This window comes from Mixophyes fleayi, chromosome 7, assembly GCF_038048845.1.
Source record: "Mixophyes fleayi isolate aMixFle1 chromosome 7, aMixFle1.hap1, whole genome shotgun sequence".
Classification (NCBI taxonomy): Eukaryota; Metazoa; Chordata; class Amphibia; order Anura; family Limnodynastidae; genus Mixophyes; species Mixophyes fleayi.
In genome coordinates, this window is record NC_134408.1 from 139,660,464 (window position 1) to 139,677,061 (window position 16,598).

General features: G+C 37.1%; 1 protein-coding gene across 1 annotated transcript in view; it reads right to left on the reverse strand.

Annotated features, from left to right (window-relative positions):
• The window catches only part of ARHGAP15 (Rho GTPase activating protein 15), a 391,192-nt gene that overhangs the window by 143,975 nt on the left and 230,619 nt on the right, over positions 1-16,598 (reverse strand). The window contains exons 9-10 of the mRNA XM_075180935.1: positions 14,868-14,990; positions 7,371-7,469 (exon numbers count right to left, since the gene is read on the reverse strand). Coding sequence (XP_075037036.1) covers positions 7,371-7,469; positions 14,868-14,990 — 222 coding nt within the window. The remainder of the gene's footprint in view (positions 1-7,370; positions 7,470-14,867; positions 14,991-16,598) is intronic.

Consider the following 16,598-nt stretch of genomic DNA (forward strand, 5'->3'; position numbering starts at 1 on the left):
TCCAGATAGTAGACCCAAGTACTTTTTTTTGGTTAATTATGTATTTTCTTTTGGTTAAAAAAAGGAAAAATGTTCATTAAAATAAAAAAAAGCCCTGCTGAGTTGGACAGGATATAGAGGCCTGTTTACTTTACAAATTACCGGGGTTTCGCCATGATATTTTCACAGCTGATCGCTACCATTTTCTGATTGTTATTTACTATAGTTTACCCTCCAGATCAGCACTTCTGAAAATAGGTTGTCCTGGCAAAATACTTTCCTCCAATGATGTCTTTAGCATCAGCAGGAAAAGTTTCCACCTCTTTGATTGGCTAGCAAGAATCGGCTGCGCACGCTACGGAGAAGTTACACTCGCTGGGGGCCGTAACGTGACGTAGGATATGCTTAACGCCATCTTCGAATGGCATCAGCATTTCGCAAAAAGCTAAGGTCTCGTAGAGAAATCTATAAGGACATCCGGACTAAGGGCTAAATTAGTGAGCGTCAGAGAAATCTCTGTTTCATCTGGCGCTATTTCTTTTAATAATTGTCCTGGAAATTAAAATAACATTTCTCCTGTGAAAAGTTTAATTTTCACAGAAGTCAAAGCTTGATAAATAGGCCCATGAGCTTTTGAGTTGTGGGTGGAGGAATTACAGCCAAAATGTTATCCTTGTCTATGTATCTCATGGATGAGTTATATCCTAGAATGAACACTAGTAAAAGATATATGTATTTCTAAGATATTTATATGCGTAATTCACACCGTGTATTATAATAAGGGGCAGCACGGTGGCTCAGTAGTTGGCACTTCTGAGTCATGAGTTCGATTCCCAACTATGGCCTAATCGGTGTGGAGTTTGTATGTTCTCCCCGTGTTTGCGTGGGTTTCCTCCGGGTGCTCCGGCTTCCTCCCACAGTCCAAAAACATACTGGTAGGTTAATTGGTTGCTATTAAATTGCTCTTAGTCTCTCTCGGTCTGTGTGTGTGTGTATGTTAGGGGAGTTAGACTATAAGCTCCAATGGGGCAGGGACTGATGTGAATGAGTTCTCTGTACAGCGCTGCAGATATAGTGGCGCTATATAAATAAATGATGATGATGATGATGATAATAATATCTCAGGGGGGACTCTACCATTTACTACACAAAATATGGCAAGACATACTAAGGTGGCTTTATGAAAAGTGCAGAATCCTTTTAAATGTACCCCTATGATCGTTACAAGATACCTTTTCGTTTGCGCAGGTTCACCTTGCATTAACAGTGTACTGGCCCTTTAAGGAAGGTGAATATTTATTGCGGATTTCAAGCTAATTTAAAAATCCCTGCAAATTAGACCAGTTTCAAATGGAATATGCTAAAATGCAAATGTATTTTATTCACACTTTATCACAATTTGTTGTATCCATAGACAATTGTGTCAGAACCAGTGTACAGTATAATTTGCATATATAACACATCGGGGGTATTAGATGCAAATGTTCCTGAATAAAGTGAAGGGAGAACATTACATTCAGACTGAATTCCAATGTAATTCAGATAAATTTAGAACATTTTGCAGTCTATCAGAGAAATTAGTGACAGAATCTTTAGATTGTAGCGAACAGTTAAAGTAAAACAAGTTGATACAATTAGTTAGGACGTCATATTCTCTGGGCTAATCCAGGTTTTTGTTTCAGGTTCAACATTTCCAAGTTTATTTCTATTCCAGAATTGTCCCTGACGTATTGTAATTAGCAATCAGCAGTTGTATCATTTCATTTATCAAAAAATAAAATAAAAAAAAATATTTAAAAATCAAACAACAGAAATGTGAGTTTACATGAATAAAGAATGTCAGTGTACTGTAGTGTCAGTATAGTCTGCTCCTTGGGGCATCAAAGATTGCGTTCCTATAGGCTCCACGTCTGTAAATTGGCGCTGTAAATAATGATTATACATTATAATGAAAGATGGGGAACTCCATCCCTGGAACTACCAGTTATCTCTATAGCACTACTTAATAGCCCCCACATTCTATATTTCTCCAGTTATCTGGAACCATTGGCATCATTGATAATGCTCTGTACTATTCACATAAACATGCTCTAACATAGACTTAGTGCTATACAACATCATCATCATCATCATCATCATTTATTTATATAGCGACACTAAATCCGCAGCGCTGTACAGAGAACTCACTCACATCAGTCCCTGCCCCATTGGAGCTTACAGTCTAAATTCCCTAACACACACACAGACAGACAGACAGACAGACAGAGAGAGACTAGGGTCAACTTAACAGCAGCCAATTAACCTACCAGTATGTTTTTGGAGTGTGGAGGGAAACCGGAGCACCAGAAGGAAACCCATGCAAACACGGGGAGAGCATACAAATTCCACACAGATAAGGCGATCTGCATGTCAACACATGTTTTACAAACCAATCTTGAAAAATATGTAGAAACAAATGAAAAAAAAATTAGATAGATGAGGATGGCTCAGAATAAATTGAAAATATTTGGGATATTTTGGGCTAACTGTATTCAAAGGTTTCAACAAAAACACTCCATTCTCTTCTTCTTCTAAAAAATAGTATTATACATGGTTCGGTCAAGTGTTACATTTTAACATGAAAACATGGTTTGTTAATCAAACTTTTTTTGTATTATTTTTTTTTCACTGCTTTTAATTGTATTTGTTAATTGTGGGGATGAGGAAATTAACAAACTCTCAGTTGTGAATTATTCACTTATGCTCAAGTTGTCTACAGCGGTTTAGCATAGGGTGACCGCCGCTTCTTCTTCATTGCCGGCGTGTAGAGGGTTACGCTAAAACTTTTTGCGCTGTACAGAGAACTCACTCACATCAGTCCCTGCCCCATTGGAGCTTACAGTCTAAATTCCCTAACATACGCGCACACACACAGACAGAGAGAGAGACTGGGGTCAATTTTGATAGCAGCCAATTAACCTACCAGTATGTTTTTGGAGTGTGAGAGGAAACCGGAGCACCCAGAGGAAACCCACGCAAACATGGGGAGAACATACAAACTCCACACAGATAAGGATGGTTGGGAATCAAACTCATGACCCCAGTGCTGTGAGGCAGAAGTGCTAACCACTTAGCCACCGCTGCTCAATCACCACATCCCTCGAGTTACATGATCTTCAATGGACAAGTTATGGTGCTCACCAAACACAAGCATATGTGGCTCAGTGAATAAGTCACTAAAACAGATGCACACCAGGTAAGAGAACTACCTGAGAACATGTATGGACGGCATTACTTTTTGTGCTGGTGGGGCTGTATCTATATGGAAAAGTTAATGTGTGTGATGCACTTAAACAAATATGTGAATTTTGACTCTGAAGTCTGTGAATTTGAGCCAATGGAACCTCACAATTCCGCTGCATTGGATCACAACTCTATTTAATCCCTTTCTTCCAAGAAACCTTAATTTTCTCACATCAGATCATCTAACAAACCCATCAAATATTATTTTAAATCAAGTTTATTCCCATAACTGGAAGAGTAACTCTTTCCCATGACACTGGGGTGTCGGAGACGTTGGTTGAGCAAGGTCCGTTACCAGGAACATTTCTAGCTCCTCTGAACCCTAACCTTCCTCTGGCTTTTCTGGCACCTTCACACACTTTCTTTTCAGCATGAAATGTCATCAGAAGCTTACATAAATAGTGAAGTCAAGCTTCACATGCTCTATGTCTGGTCCGAGAGCTAATGCCAAGTCTTAGCAACAAGGTTTTAAGTAAACAGCATAATAACTACAACACAACAATTATAGAGGTCCTTGGAATATCATGCTATATTACTTAGATGTAAAACTGCTATCTAGGGACTCCACCATGATTAATGATCAGTAGGTATGCACAGAGAAGTATTTTAACTCTCACCATTCAGCTCGCAATTTATAGATCATCATCATTTATTTATATTGCGCCACTAATTCCGCAGCGCTGTACAGAGAACTCATTCACATCAGTCCCTGCCCCATTGGAGCTTACAGTCTAAATTCCCTAACATACACACAGACAGAAAGACAGACAGAGAGACTAGGTCCAATTTTGATAGCAGCCAATTAACCTACCAGTATGTTTTTGGAGTGTGGGAGGAAACCGAAGCACCCGGAGGAAACCCACGCAAACACGGGGAGAACATACAATCTCCACACAGATAAGGCCATGGTCGGGAATTGAACTCATGACCCTAGCGCTGTGAGGCAGAAGTGCTAATCACTGAGCCACCGTGCTGCCCCAAGATCCACAAGAAGGTAATGAGAGATGCCTCGAGAACTCAACATTTACTAATGCAAGTCAGAAGTTTCAGTGGACCTTTTTTAATTATTAATTCTCTCTATTAAAAATGTTATATTTTTGGGAGGCCCGAGTGCAGAGGAGACCCCATAAAGGTTTTCCACTCATCTCTGCAGCAACAGATTACTTGTAACAGTGTAACAGCATTTAGTGATTGTATGTTACGGAACTCGACCCAAATGGTTCCTGGAATCCAGTGGCAACAGTCATGACCTTTTGTTTTTATATACAGCCACTTGGGAAAGTTTGGTTAAATCTATTATGCTCTCTATTTTATCTGTGTGCCCTTTGATCATGCTCAAAAGGGCTTTGCACCTTCTGGTAACTTTAATTAAATTAATTGAATTTATACTGACTTCCATTAATGCAGCTTTTGCTATTTACAATGTGTTGGGTGTTTTTCTAGGTTATTTCTGTGATTTTCAGCCATTTTTTTATATCATCCAGAAGAGTTGTTTTAGTTTTGCTCCCGTGTGATGCAACACAAAGTTGCCCTTTGATGCAACTGTATCCAATGCATGGAACACAGCGGAGCTGTATTAAACAATTAAACACACAGCCTCAAGAATGAATAACTCTGCCTGATGACATAAAGACATTGCTACAAAATATAGAAAGAAGACAGGAAAATAAAATAATGTACATAGTAAATGCTGCAGAATGGTGTGTACAATGTAATCAATTAAAGTAATCTGAAGGTGGTCTACCCCTTTTAGAAAGGGCCATAGTTAGGGACCACTGTTCCGGGAAAATAAGAACACTAGCCACAATTATATTTTTATTATAATTTGAACCACCCATAGGCATGACTACTCAGGCCATGTAAATCTCTCTTGTCAAACTCATGCTCTTTGGTATATACTCACCACTCTGCAGGAGATCTCCCAAAAAAGGCTATTATATACAATATCACTGAAAGCTACAATGTCATCAATTCTTTTCCACTACAGTTTTGATCAGTCAACAAAAACAAAATTAATTTAAAAATACGTGTATTAGAATAAAGTGAAAAAAAGCAATTTTATAGTCATGCCATCCTTTCATTTCTATGCTTCATTTACCATAACAGCATCTTGTACTCTTTAAAAAATGTTTGCTCTGCAATAAATAAATGGTTCCCTTACCCTAATTTCTCTTTCACGGTAATATGTAATCATGCATCGTAACAATAATTATGGTCAAGTTATTAATAACGTGTCTTCAGATAGTCACCAGTTTTACAGTATCTGCTGAGATTTATCTAAAGTTGGCCTGGCCGTTTGGCTGTCTGTGGTGGCAACTGAGTTTGGGGCCTTCTAATCCCTTGTTACTCTCAGACAGACGATCCAGAGATGGGCTGAACCATTACTCATCAGAATGTAGCCTATGAGTTTACTAGGAACCTTTGCCTTGGGAATAATAGGCCCAGCATGCTTAAGTCATGTCAATGGTTCATAGTGACTTGATAGGCTGCATTTAAATTAATATTGGTTCAGCCCCCAGATTGGCTGCCTCAACTGTGTGTAAGAGATGTATAGTTTAACCCCTTCAGTATTAAGGATGAGTGGGACTCGTTCTCCACATCGGTGGTGATCGTTTTCATGATTACCGACATTCCGATACTGAGGACACCTACAAGGAAGATCCGAATGTCTGAAAATACGATTTGAATATAACCAGACTTAGCTCCAAAGCGACGCTGTACCTCTCTGATGGCAGCAGCATTTGCTCACCGCAGGTTATTCCGAAGACACAGACGTCTGGCACAACACTTTCACGTCATCGCGACCTGAATTATCCTTAATTTAAAGTGGCAATGTCGGGTTAAGTGTACTTAACCTGCGGGGTCCCACCATTGCCGCTTTAAATTAAGATTGATTCAGGTTGCGATGACGTGAAAGTGTTGTGCCGGACATCTGGGGTTCAAAGATCTAAAGATAATACTTACTCATCCACTACTGGTATTTCTTGTCATTGGGTGCCGGGAGAACTGTCCACTAATGTTGACATCTTCATGCCAGATTGTGGAAATGTCACTGAGCGCATGGCTCTCAGTCCTACAGTACATAAAAATCCCAAAGAACCAGGGGATGGAGGAAGGACACTAAAATATCCCCCATCCTGGCACCCATAGATCCAGGGAGTCCCCTATTACAAACGACGTGGCCCTTTTTGAAGCTACTGTCCAGTGATCATAAGACAGTAACACTCTACATTAGAGAAAGCATTAAAAAAATCCAGGGATAGTTGATGAGGGCAGTGTTACAAAGCCTAGATTTCCCCCATCCTGGCTTCAATAAACTCATTTGATGCGGTAGGTTGTCTAGTTTTCAAAATGGGATCCCTTGTTGGGCTACCTGTATTATTCCTACACATTTCATTCAAGATAGTGCAAAGTAGCAAAACAAATGCATTATCATCACCAAGCACATTTTATTATGAAAACTTATTGTAGAATCCTGTTTTTTCCAGTTTTGGAAAGGTGAATTAATGCCAAAGCAAGAAACACAAGGGGGTAAATGTATCAAGCTGAGAGTTTTCCGGTGGGTTTAAAAACCAATCCGATTCTAGCTATCATTTATTTACTACATTCTACAAAATGACAGCTAGAACCTGATTGGTTGTTATAGACAACATCTCCAATTGGGACATCCGCCAACACAATCACATCGCCCCCTACTTCCTTTGCCTACCATGTATGTGAAGGAAGGGCTCTCCTCAAGAACAAGCTTGAGTGCTGAAATGTATGTTTTCCAGTTTAGAGATTCTGCAACCCCACCAGACTCCCCCACTAAGAGGTTTTGCAAAGATACAACTGAGTTATAGGAGGACATTCTAGATACAATCAGAGTCATGATAAGCAGGTTTAAAACTAAAGCTTTCAATGAAAAAGGGGCATGTGGGATTGAAATGCATCAAATTTGTAAGTTTTTAAATGAATTCCCAACATCTTGCTGGCCCTGGTACTTGAAGAAGCCGCTGTTTGTATTCACATCATGTTAACCCAGTGCAACTAATAAGCTCTGCAGATTGTTATTTTGAAGCCTATGAAGATAATGTAATCCCAGAGTCGCCTCCGGTGATGTCACCAACCTCTTTTTTCCACAGCTTCAATACACGTTGTAACAAAGTGCGGAATGGTGGAGTTCTCACGTCTGCAGAGTCTCTCCAGGTTACAGCCAAACACTTGATCTGAGGAGAAAGGAGACAGGTTGCAGTTCAGAGATAAGAAGTACTTGTCACAGATTATATATGTCAGTATCATTTACATGGCACTGACAACTTAAACAATACTGTTATCTTTTTATTTCATTTAAATCTACTAGATTTGTCACATGTACACACAGAAAGAAACATTGGTAATCTAATAAAATGTAAATATTTGCAAGAAGATACAAATGGATTTAGTTCAAGCCTATCTGACTTTATGGCGAATTCCCCACGCTAATTAGCACATGAAAAGTGAAATACAAATAGCACAAAGGGTGCCATTCCCACCACTGCATCCTAATTTTTTAACATTGGATTTAATATTTTAGGATCCAGCACACTCTATTTCTCCTATGATATGATATCACAGAATGGGAGGGGCCAATGTAAACCAGACGATGACATCACCTAGTAGGAGGAGCCAATACACTGAGTAACCATGAAATGTAAGCTAAACTGGAGATAAAAGTTGGGATATTTTTATTATGGAATATGGAGTTTATTTACTACCATTTTACAGATAATTTACCTCTACTTTCTGCCACCTTACTTTAGAAAATATATAAATAAAATTGAAATAACTTTAAGGGGTATATTCACTAAACTGCGGGTTTGAAAAGTGGAGGTGTTACCTATAGCAAACAATCAGATTCTAGTTATCATTTATTTAGTACATTCAACAAAATGACAGCTAGAATCTAATTGGTTGCTATAGGCAACATCTCCACTTTTTCAAACCCGCAGTTTAGTAAATATACCCCTTAATGTTCTTATTGAAAATATACTTTTCCCCACAGGGCTAGACTTACAAACAGTCTTCATCATCGCAGCTAAATTAACATAATTTATTTGCAATATGTATTTTGCTCCTGTGCAGGTGATCTTGTGTTTGTTTCCTATACTACTGGAGGGATATCGCCTTTGTCTAGTCTCTTCACACATCAGTTAGAGAACAGCTTCTTGGCCTATTAAACACTGAGATAATGATTGCAGAATAATAACAAAATTAATTTGCTTTGGAATGTTCTCATGTATAGGAGATGTACAGAGATGTATATCTATTAGTGTTGTTTATGCAACAAGGATTCCTCCACCTGCACTGTAGTAAGGTCTATCGAAAGAATACAGATTACATATACAAATTACAACATACGGTTGCCAAAAGGTAAAAAAATATATATATATATTTTTTAATTTACGATCAGGCAACAGTTTTTAATTACAATTTTGTTATAAAAATTTAAAATGTATCAGAAAGTAAAAAATAAGTACCATCTGCAGGACAAATGGGATCAGGGATTGAAAAAGGAACTTATAAGTATATCGCAAACTCACTGTGAGTGACATGTAATTCTTTAGTGTTAAATGTATTGTACAATATTTTACTGACCTCTGTACTTAGTCTGACGATAAGATGTCAGTCTGTTTGCGTAACGTGTCCAGGCGTTTTATCGCAATGCACAGCTCAGAAAGTCAACATCCTGCGGCTATACAAACCTGTAACTATTTGGCCTTTGGGACTCCTTATGCCTGAAGAGGTTTAATGGGGGTGAAGGAAGGGGTGTTCTAATATAGGCAATGCACAGTAATGGCGCGATCGAGCAATTGCGTAAGGACGTAGTCGTAGACACCCCTGATAAAAAGGCTTCATTTGAGGGTGGTCATGGACAGGGGTACATAGATGATGATGATGGTGATGATGATGAACACCCAAACTAGAGAACCATTTGTAATTAGAGGTTTGCAAATTATTTGAAGGCGCTTATTGAGACTTTAGCGGCTCAGTTATAGATAAGGATTTGCCGGGCACGTTATGGCAAAGTTAAAAGCATTATTTCTTTTCTTTACTTTGTAGATAGCATGTCGGGTAGTTGTCCCTGCTGGATTAGCTTATCAAAGTTTAAAAACAAAGCAATTGCATTCATAACATATAAAAGAAGAGGTTGCACATGTTCGTAAGTTGGATATAAGTGTTTGATTGGTGCGTCTGATGTTAGACGGACGCGTCTGTTGCTCACGTAGACCTGACGCATCCTCAGCTCTGAATACCGGGTACTTACTTATATACTTGTGCGCCATTTTTTCAATCGCAAGTTTCACTTACTCTGAGTTAAGCCCTAAATCTCTACATTTAATTTATTCTGACAGTGACCTACCATGGTGCTTCATAGTGAATCTGCAAATATAACTGCAAAATGTGGCAATTGTTCGTAATTCCTACTTCAGTCAATGCACTCTCAGCTGGAAAGAAAATACATCTACAAAGAAAATATAAAAATCTCTGTTCCTTGTTATAAGTCTCATCAAGACCTTTACCTGTGAGTTGCAAGCTCCCTTTACTAGTGAATCAGTTAATTTCTTATCTTAACATAGTAATTATTCATAAACACCTCTTGCTTGCATGTCAAGATGTGGAAATGCATGCTAATTAAATCTAATATAAATCTCAAACACATCAGTGGCTCTTTCTTGTAGTGTTTCTTAAATTAATGTTTTTCAATAAAGCTGCAGTAGGTGAGAATCAGGCGATTCCTGTTTGTTGCTATTTTTAATGACATATCACCCAGTATGAAGGATATATGGTACATCTGTGTCTCCACCTGCTAATTGTGTAATCACATTTAAATAATGAATTACAGCTTAGCACGAAATTATTGTTGCTCCCGTCCCTTGGTCGACATGTCGCTTGTCTTAAAATATATCGGTATATCAGGTGACATCTCACCAATTTCAAATGAGCTTATTCACGTTTGTTTTGTTCGCTGTATTTTGACAAATTATGGAAAGGTGACTGTAATGTTAATTGGGTTACTTTCTATAAATATGTCAGATTATTTCAAGCAGCTATTTAATGCGAGCAGGTTAATGAATATGATGTTTTCTAAGATTGTGTCTCGAGTGACTGCAAACGAGGGGATCAGGGCCACTGTCGCTTTGTTTTTGTGTTGCTGGCAGCGACAGGCTGACATTGTGTCACTTCCCACGTTCATCCCTGTCTGAAATATTTCCCTTTAAACTTTTAAATGAAATTGTGCCATGCGATGAGATGATTGTTACTATACAGTGCAAAGATGTAGCTATCTTAAAGTGTATATATATATATATAGTGGTTGAAGTTGAAATTTAGAAGTGGCAGTATGGAAAATGTAAGTGAATGGAGTATGATACTTTTACAATCAAAGTAGTAGAAGAATTGGCGGTATGGCATACCACTGCTTACCCCCCACTTCCAACACAGTATGTGTGTGTATATATATATATATATATATATATATATATATATATATATATATATCGTAAATCCATAGAAAATCTATCTATCTATCTGAAATCTTTCATCTAATATTAATATATTTATCTACATACTGTATATCCTATCTATTGTCTATATTTCTATCTATCTATCTATCTATCTATCTATCTATCTATCTATCTATCTATCATTTCATATATATCAATCTGAAATCAATCTATCTAAAGATCTATCCATCTTCTCATATATTTATATATCTATCTCATGTCTATTTATCTAAAATGTATCTATCAATCGCATATACATGTATCTCATATCTATATATTTTCTATCTATTTTCTATCTATCTATTTAATATGTATATATCTATCTATCTCCTATCTATCTATCTATCTATCTATCTATCTATCTATCTATGTATCTCATATCTATCTATCTATCTATCTATCTATCTATGTATCTATCTATCCAAAATCTATCTCCTATCTATCTATCTATCTATCTATCTATCTATCTATCTATCTATCTCATATCTATCTATCTATCTATGTATCTCATATCTATCTATCTATCTATCTATCTATCTATCTATCTATCTATCTATCTATCTCATAGCTATCTATCTATGTATGTATCTATCTTATATCTATGTATCTATGTATGTATGTATGTATGTATGTATCTATCTATCTATCTATCTATCTATCTATCTATCTATCTATCTATGTATCTATCTCTCATATCTATCTATCTATCTATCTATCTATCTATCTATCTATCTATCTATCTAACTAACATATCTATCTCTCATATCTATCTATCTATATATCTCATATCTATCTATGTATCTATCTCCTATGTATCTATCTATCTATCTATCTATCTATCTATCTATGTATCTCATATCTATCTATCTATCTCATATCTATCTATCTATGTATGTATCTATCTATCTTCTATCTATGTATCTATCTATCTATCTATCTATCTATCTATGTATCTATCTCATATCTATCAATCTATGTATCTATCTCATATCTATCTATCTATGTATCTATCTCTCATATCTATCTATCTATCTATCTATCTATCTATCTATCTATCTATCTATCTATCTATCTAACATATCTATCTCTCATATCTATCTATCTATATATCTCATATCTATCTATGTATCTATCTATTATCTATCTATCTATCTATCTATCTATCTATCATCTATCTATCTATCTATCTATCTATCTATCTATCTATGTATCTCATATCTATCTATCTATCTATCTATCTATCTATCTATCTATCTATCTATCTATCTATCTATCTCATATCTATCTATCTCATATCTATCTATCTATGTATGTATCTATCTATCTTCTATCTATGTATCTATCTATCTATCTATCTATCTATGTATCTATCTCATATCTATCAATCTATGTATCTATCTCATATCTATCTATCTATGTATCTATCTCATATCTATCTATCTATCTATCTATCTATATATCTCATATCTATCTATCTATGTATCTATCTCATATCTATCTATCTATCTATCTATCTATCTATCTATCTATCTTTTATTGTTCCACATTTTCTCAGGAAACCACATTCTTTAGGACTTCCGAGATGAGTTGTTTGATACTAAAATACACACATGAATTGAGGGAAATGCAATTCATTAAGTTAACAAAAATTCCCATGAAAACAGTGAGTTCACAGGAGTACAGCGTTGGGGTGAGTACGGTGCCCGTATTCCACGAGCATCATTCATTCTTTCAGCTGTTATCAATTTAAAACTAAAGCTCCCACACAGAGCTCATTGGAACAGTCAATGTTAATGTCTGGGGGCCTCTGTAGCTGTTCTGAATTGGTTGCAACAGCGGAACTAGCAAGTTAAGTTTGGACCATAAGTCTACATGAGGTTTGTACAACATACATCAAACAGGAGACAGATAGTCAATAGCCGACTTACAGAAATTACCATAATTTTCTCTTCGTTAGCTTGGACATTATATTTACACATTACTTATCTTTTTACATAAAATCTATTCCAAGCTAAAGAGTTTTCTGTAAATATTTCCCCTGTGTTTAAAACAGCAGCTCTGAACTGAATAATAATCTAACCCTTCTCTGATCTGTTACATTGTATCTATGGCCAGGAAAGTTACAACTAGCAGTAAAATGATCAAGAGAACCCCAAAAGTATCAAATTGTATTTTAAATTAAACAAAAATTGTAGCAAACTAATTTTTAAGCTGTATAGAAAACTAGACTTGGGTTTTAAACTGATATTTGCTCTCAAAAGTTTAACTCTAGAATAATTTAAGTGTAGCTGGAGACACACGATGTGTTTGTAAATAAATAATAGCAAATGATAAAATAGTCATATGTACCGGAAATGAAAAGTGCATTTACAAGTGGAAGATATGGAGAAAGTAAAAATTGTCGGATTCAGTTCGCAGGACGGCATCAGGATACAACTTTGACAACTTATGAAATCTATCTGTGGCCAAAGTAACTCTTCTTCCACCTTCCGATGACTTTAATTTATTTGTTATACATGCCCTCCTGCAGCTTTTGTTAAATTAATTGCTTTATCTTCCCAGCTTCTGTTATTTATATGATCACAGAGTCGTTAGTTTTTTGGGGCTTTTTTTGGGGTATGAGAGCTCTGATATATTGGATAAAACTGTATCCATAAAGCAGTTTTGTGTTATTGATTAAAGGAAGACACTGCTGAAATGCACAGAAGCAAATTACAAAGGAAAAGTAATTATTATTTTTTTTTTTAAAGATTACCTGTCAACTACAAACCATTTTGTGAGCTGAAGCTATAGATTCTTGAAAATGCAACATTTATATTGACAGGAAGTAGCGACATCACCGAGACCGGAGACAGAAAATGTATTTCAGGCGCGGAGTGAGTTGTATGCAGACAAAGCACAATGCTCAGATGTCTGCTCCATGGAAATAATTTGACAGGTCCGCAGACCCCCATTTCCGTGGAGTGCTAATGCCTTTATAGTTATAGGTTCCAGCAGGGGGGTAAATGCTATTACCAGCTGTTGCTATTGGGCCAACAAAGGTCCAGTTATGCTCCTTGGTCCAACTACAATATTCATATATCACATAGAGCACATTACAGTTGGTTATGAAGACCAGACTGCTGCAAGGAATCTTCTTCTGCTGCAAGGAATCTTCTCCTGGTCCACGGGAGGTTTCTGTCCTCGCTGAGTCCTCCCTGCGTTGCGGTTTGACAGGTGTAACGCCCCAGTCAATCTCCCCACCTGCCACTGTTCTCGGAATCAGTTTCTGTTCCTTGTGGGGGTGTGGCTGTATGATATTTTGGGGGGGGGGGGCAGACACTTCTGGGGAATTACATAAAAGCGCAACTGAATGGAAAAAAAACATTATGAGCGGATATGGAATTAGGAAAACAAATATCTGAAGAAAGTTGTAAAACCAGAATACATCGTTCTCAGTTCTCCACTCCGCTAAATCTTATTAAACATAGGCTGTTTTATAGTAGATCTAATTTCTAGTAATAGGTATGACATATCCTTACATAATACGTAACTACACAATAACATCACTGCTAAAATTTACAGCAATTATAACCCGTCTTTCTTGTTGCACCGGTATTTGTGAATCCAATTTGGTATGGGGACAGCCGTCTTCTGTATCGCGTTACCACCTCTGCACCAAGCAGGGGGGTCGCTCAGCATTCCCATAGGCGGGAGCGCAGTGTGGTCTCCCTACTTCCTCGGTGCACCCCTTCTGCCCATCACTGCTCTACAGTTTAGGGTGTAAACCTGTGATGTATGTACTATTAGGGGTACCTCAAATTCAAGGGGTACTTCAGTCTAAATAATACTAAATAATAAAAAGTACAGAACTAATAAGAATGGTAATTTTTCAAACATTTAAAGGCATCAGGGTTGGTTTTGTATAACTGTACTCAGATTAGGGAGTACTTTAAATACTTTTAGGCTGACTGAGGGATACTTAGAATAAATAACGCTATTTAGGGGTTACTTGGTGAACATTTACCATTGCGAAATGTCAAGAAAACGTGATGTACAAGAATTTATTTAATACACTTCTGCAAATAATCTTCACAGTACCTCTAATGAGTCCCTTCTCTTGTAGAGTTTTCAGCGACGGTCGACGGGATATAAACTTCTTTAATCTGGTTTTAACACGATTTCTGTCAGACGTGTCTGAAGCACTGTAGTTTAATTTAAATACTGGAAGCAAAAAGGAAATACAATTTATTACAAGATGGCATTTCACTACACATTGGAGCATATTACCTGTGTTATGTTGTAATACTCGCTTATTGGAAACAAGACTTGTACAGTTCTATTTGCAAATTAATCGCTATAACTCGGCAGATAAATGTAAACTGCCCATTGTACCATTACCTGCCAGGGATACTCTATAACTGTACAGCTAAATAATGTTTTCTTTGTTTTCACATAGCTATCTGTGAAATATCATAAAAATGAGCATTTAATAAAACTGACAACCATGTATAACGCAAAGTGATCCAGTCAACATAAATTAACATTTTCTGATTCGACAGTAAAAACAAATCTATACACAAGTTTATTATTTATTCCAGAACCACTTGGCTCTCAGTTATTTCTCTATTTATCATTTTTTTTGGTAATCTGAAGCTTTTTTCTCCTTCTGTGTTTTCTGCCTAATACCAATAGGATTCATATGTCAATTAGATACAGGAGGTCAATTCAGCAGCATTCTAGGGGGTAAATGTATCAAGCTAAGAGTTTCCAGAGGGTTTGAAAAGTGGAGGTGTTGCCGATAGCAACCAATCAGTGTCTAGTTGTCATTTATTTAGTACATTCTACACAATGATAGCTAGAATCTGATTGGTTGCTATCATCATCACCATTTATTTATATAGTGTCACTGACTCCGCAGCGCTGCACAGAGAACTCATTCACATCAGTCCCTGTCTCATTGGAGCTTACAGTCTAAATTCCCTAACATACACACACACACAGACAGAGAGAGAGAGATTAGGGTCAATTTTGATAGCAGCCAATTAACCTACTAGTATGTTTTTGGAGTGTGGGAGGAAACCGGAGCACCCGGAGGAAATCCACTCAAACACGGGAAGAACATACAAACTCCACACAGATACGGCCATGGTCAGGAATTGAACTCATGACCCCAGTGCTGGGAGGCAGAAGTGCTAACCACTGAGCCACTGTGCTGCATCACTTTTTAAACCCGCCGGAAACTCGCAGCTTGATACATTTACCCCTAGGAGTATAAAAAGATGTCAATTGGGGTTTGGGGTAGTAATGTAATTACAAAAGTGCTTTTCTGTGTTTAGCATACAATCACCTATACATATTTTTAATAAGTCTTAAAGGCCATTTATATGGGTGAGCACGTGGTCTGGATGGTGGTGACTACAGAAGGATGAGGATGTTTCCTTCCTCCTGATGGGAGCAGAGGAATGTGCCTTGTATTGTCCCCTAATGCCAAAACAAGGTATAATGTTGTGGGATTTGGCACTGGGAAAACAGCCGCATGGGGAGGATGTTGCGATTGGAGAGACCTATGAGCGCGAGTCGTTGGTACCTCTTGTTGAGTCCTGATAACGTTATACATTCTGTACATGTTACAGTACTTTACATGCACAGCTTATATTACCTAACATACTTATAACCTTGTTAACAGAGACCTGTATTCTCTGATCTGGCAGTGCATCCGAGTGACTAAGATTTACCTCTTATTGTCCTAAAGCCTCGTACCCCTGACATTTTTTTAGCATTAAAAACACTAGTAAAAATGAGTGAAATTGCATGTCAAATGTAAAAAAT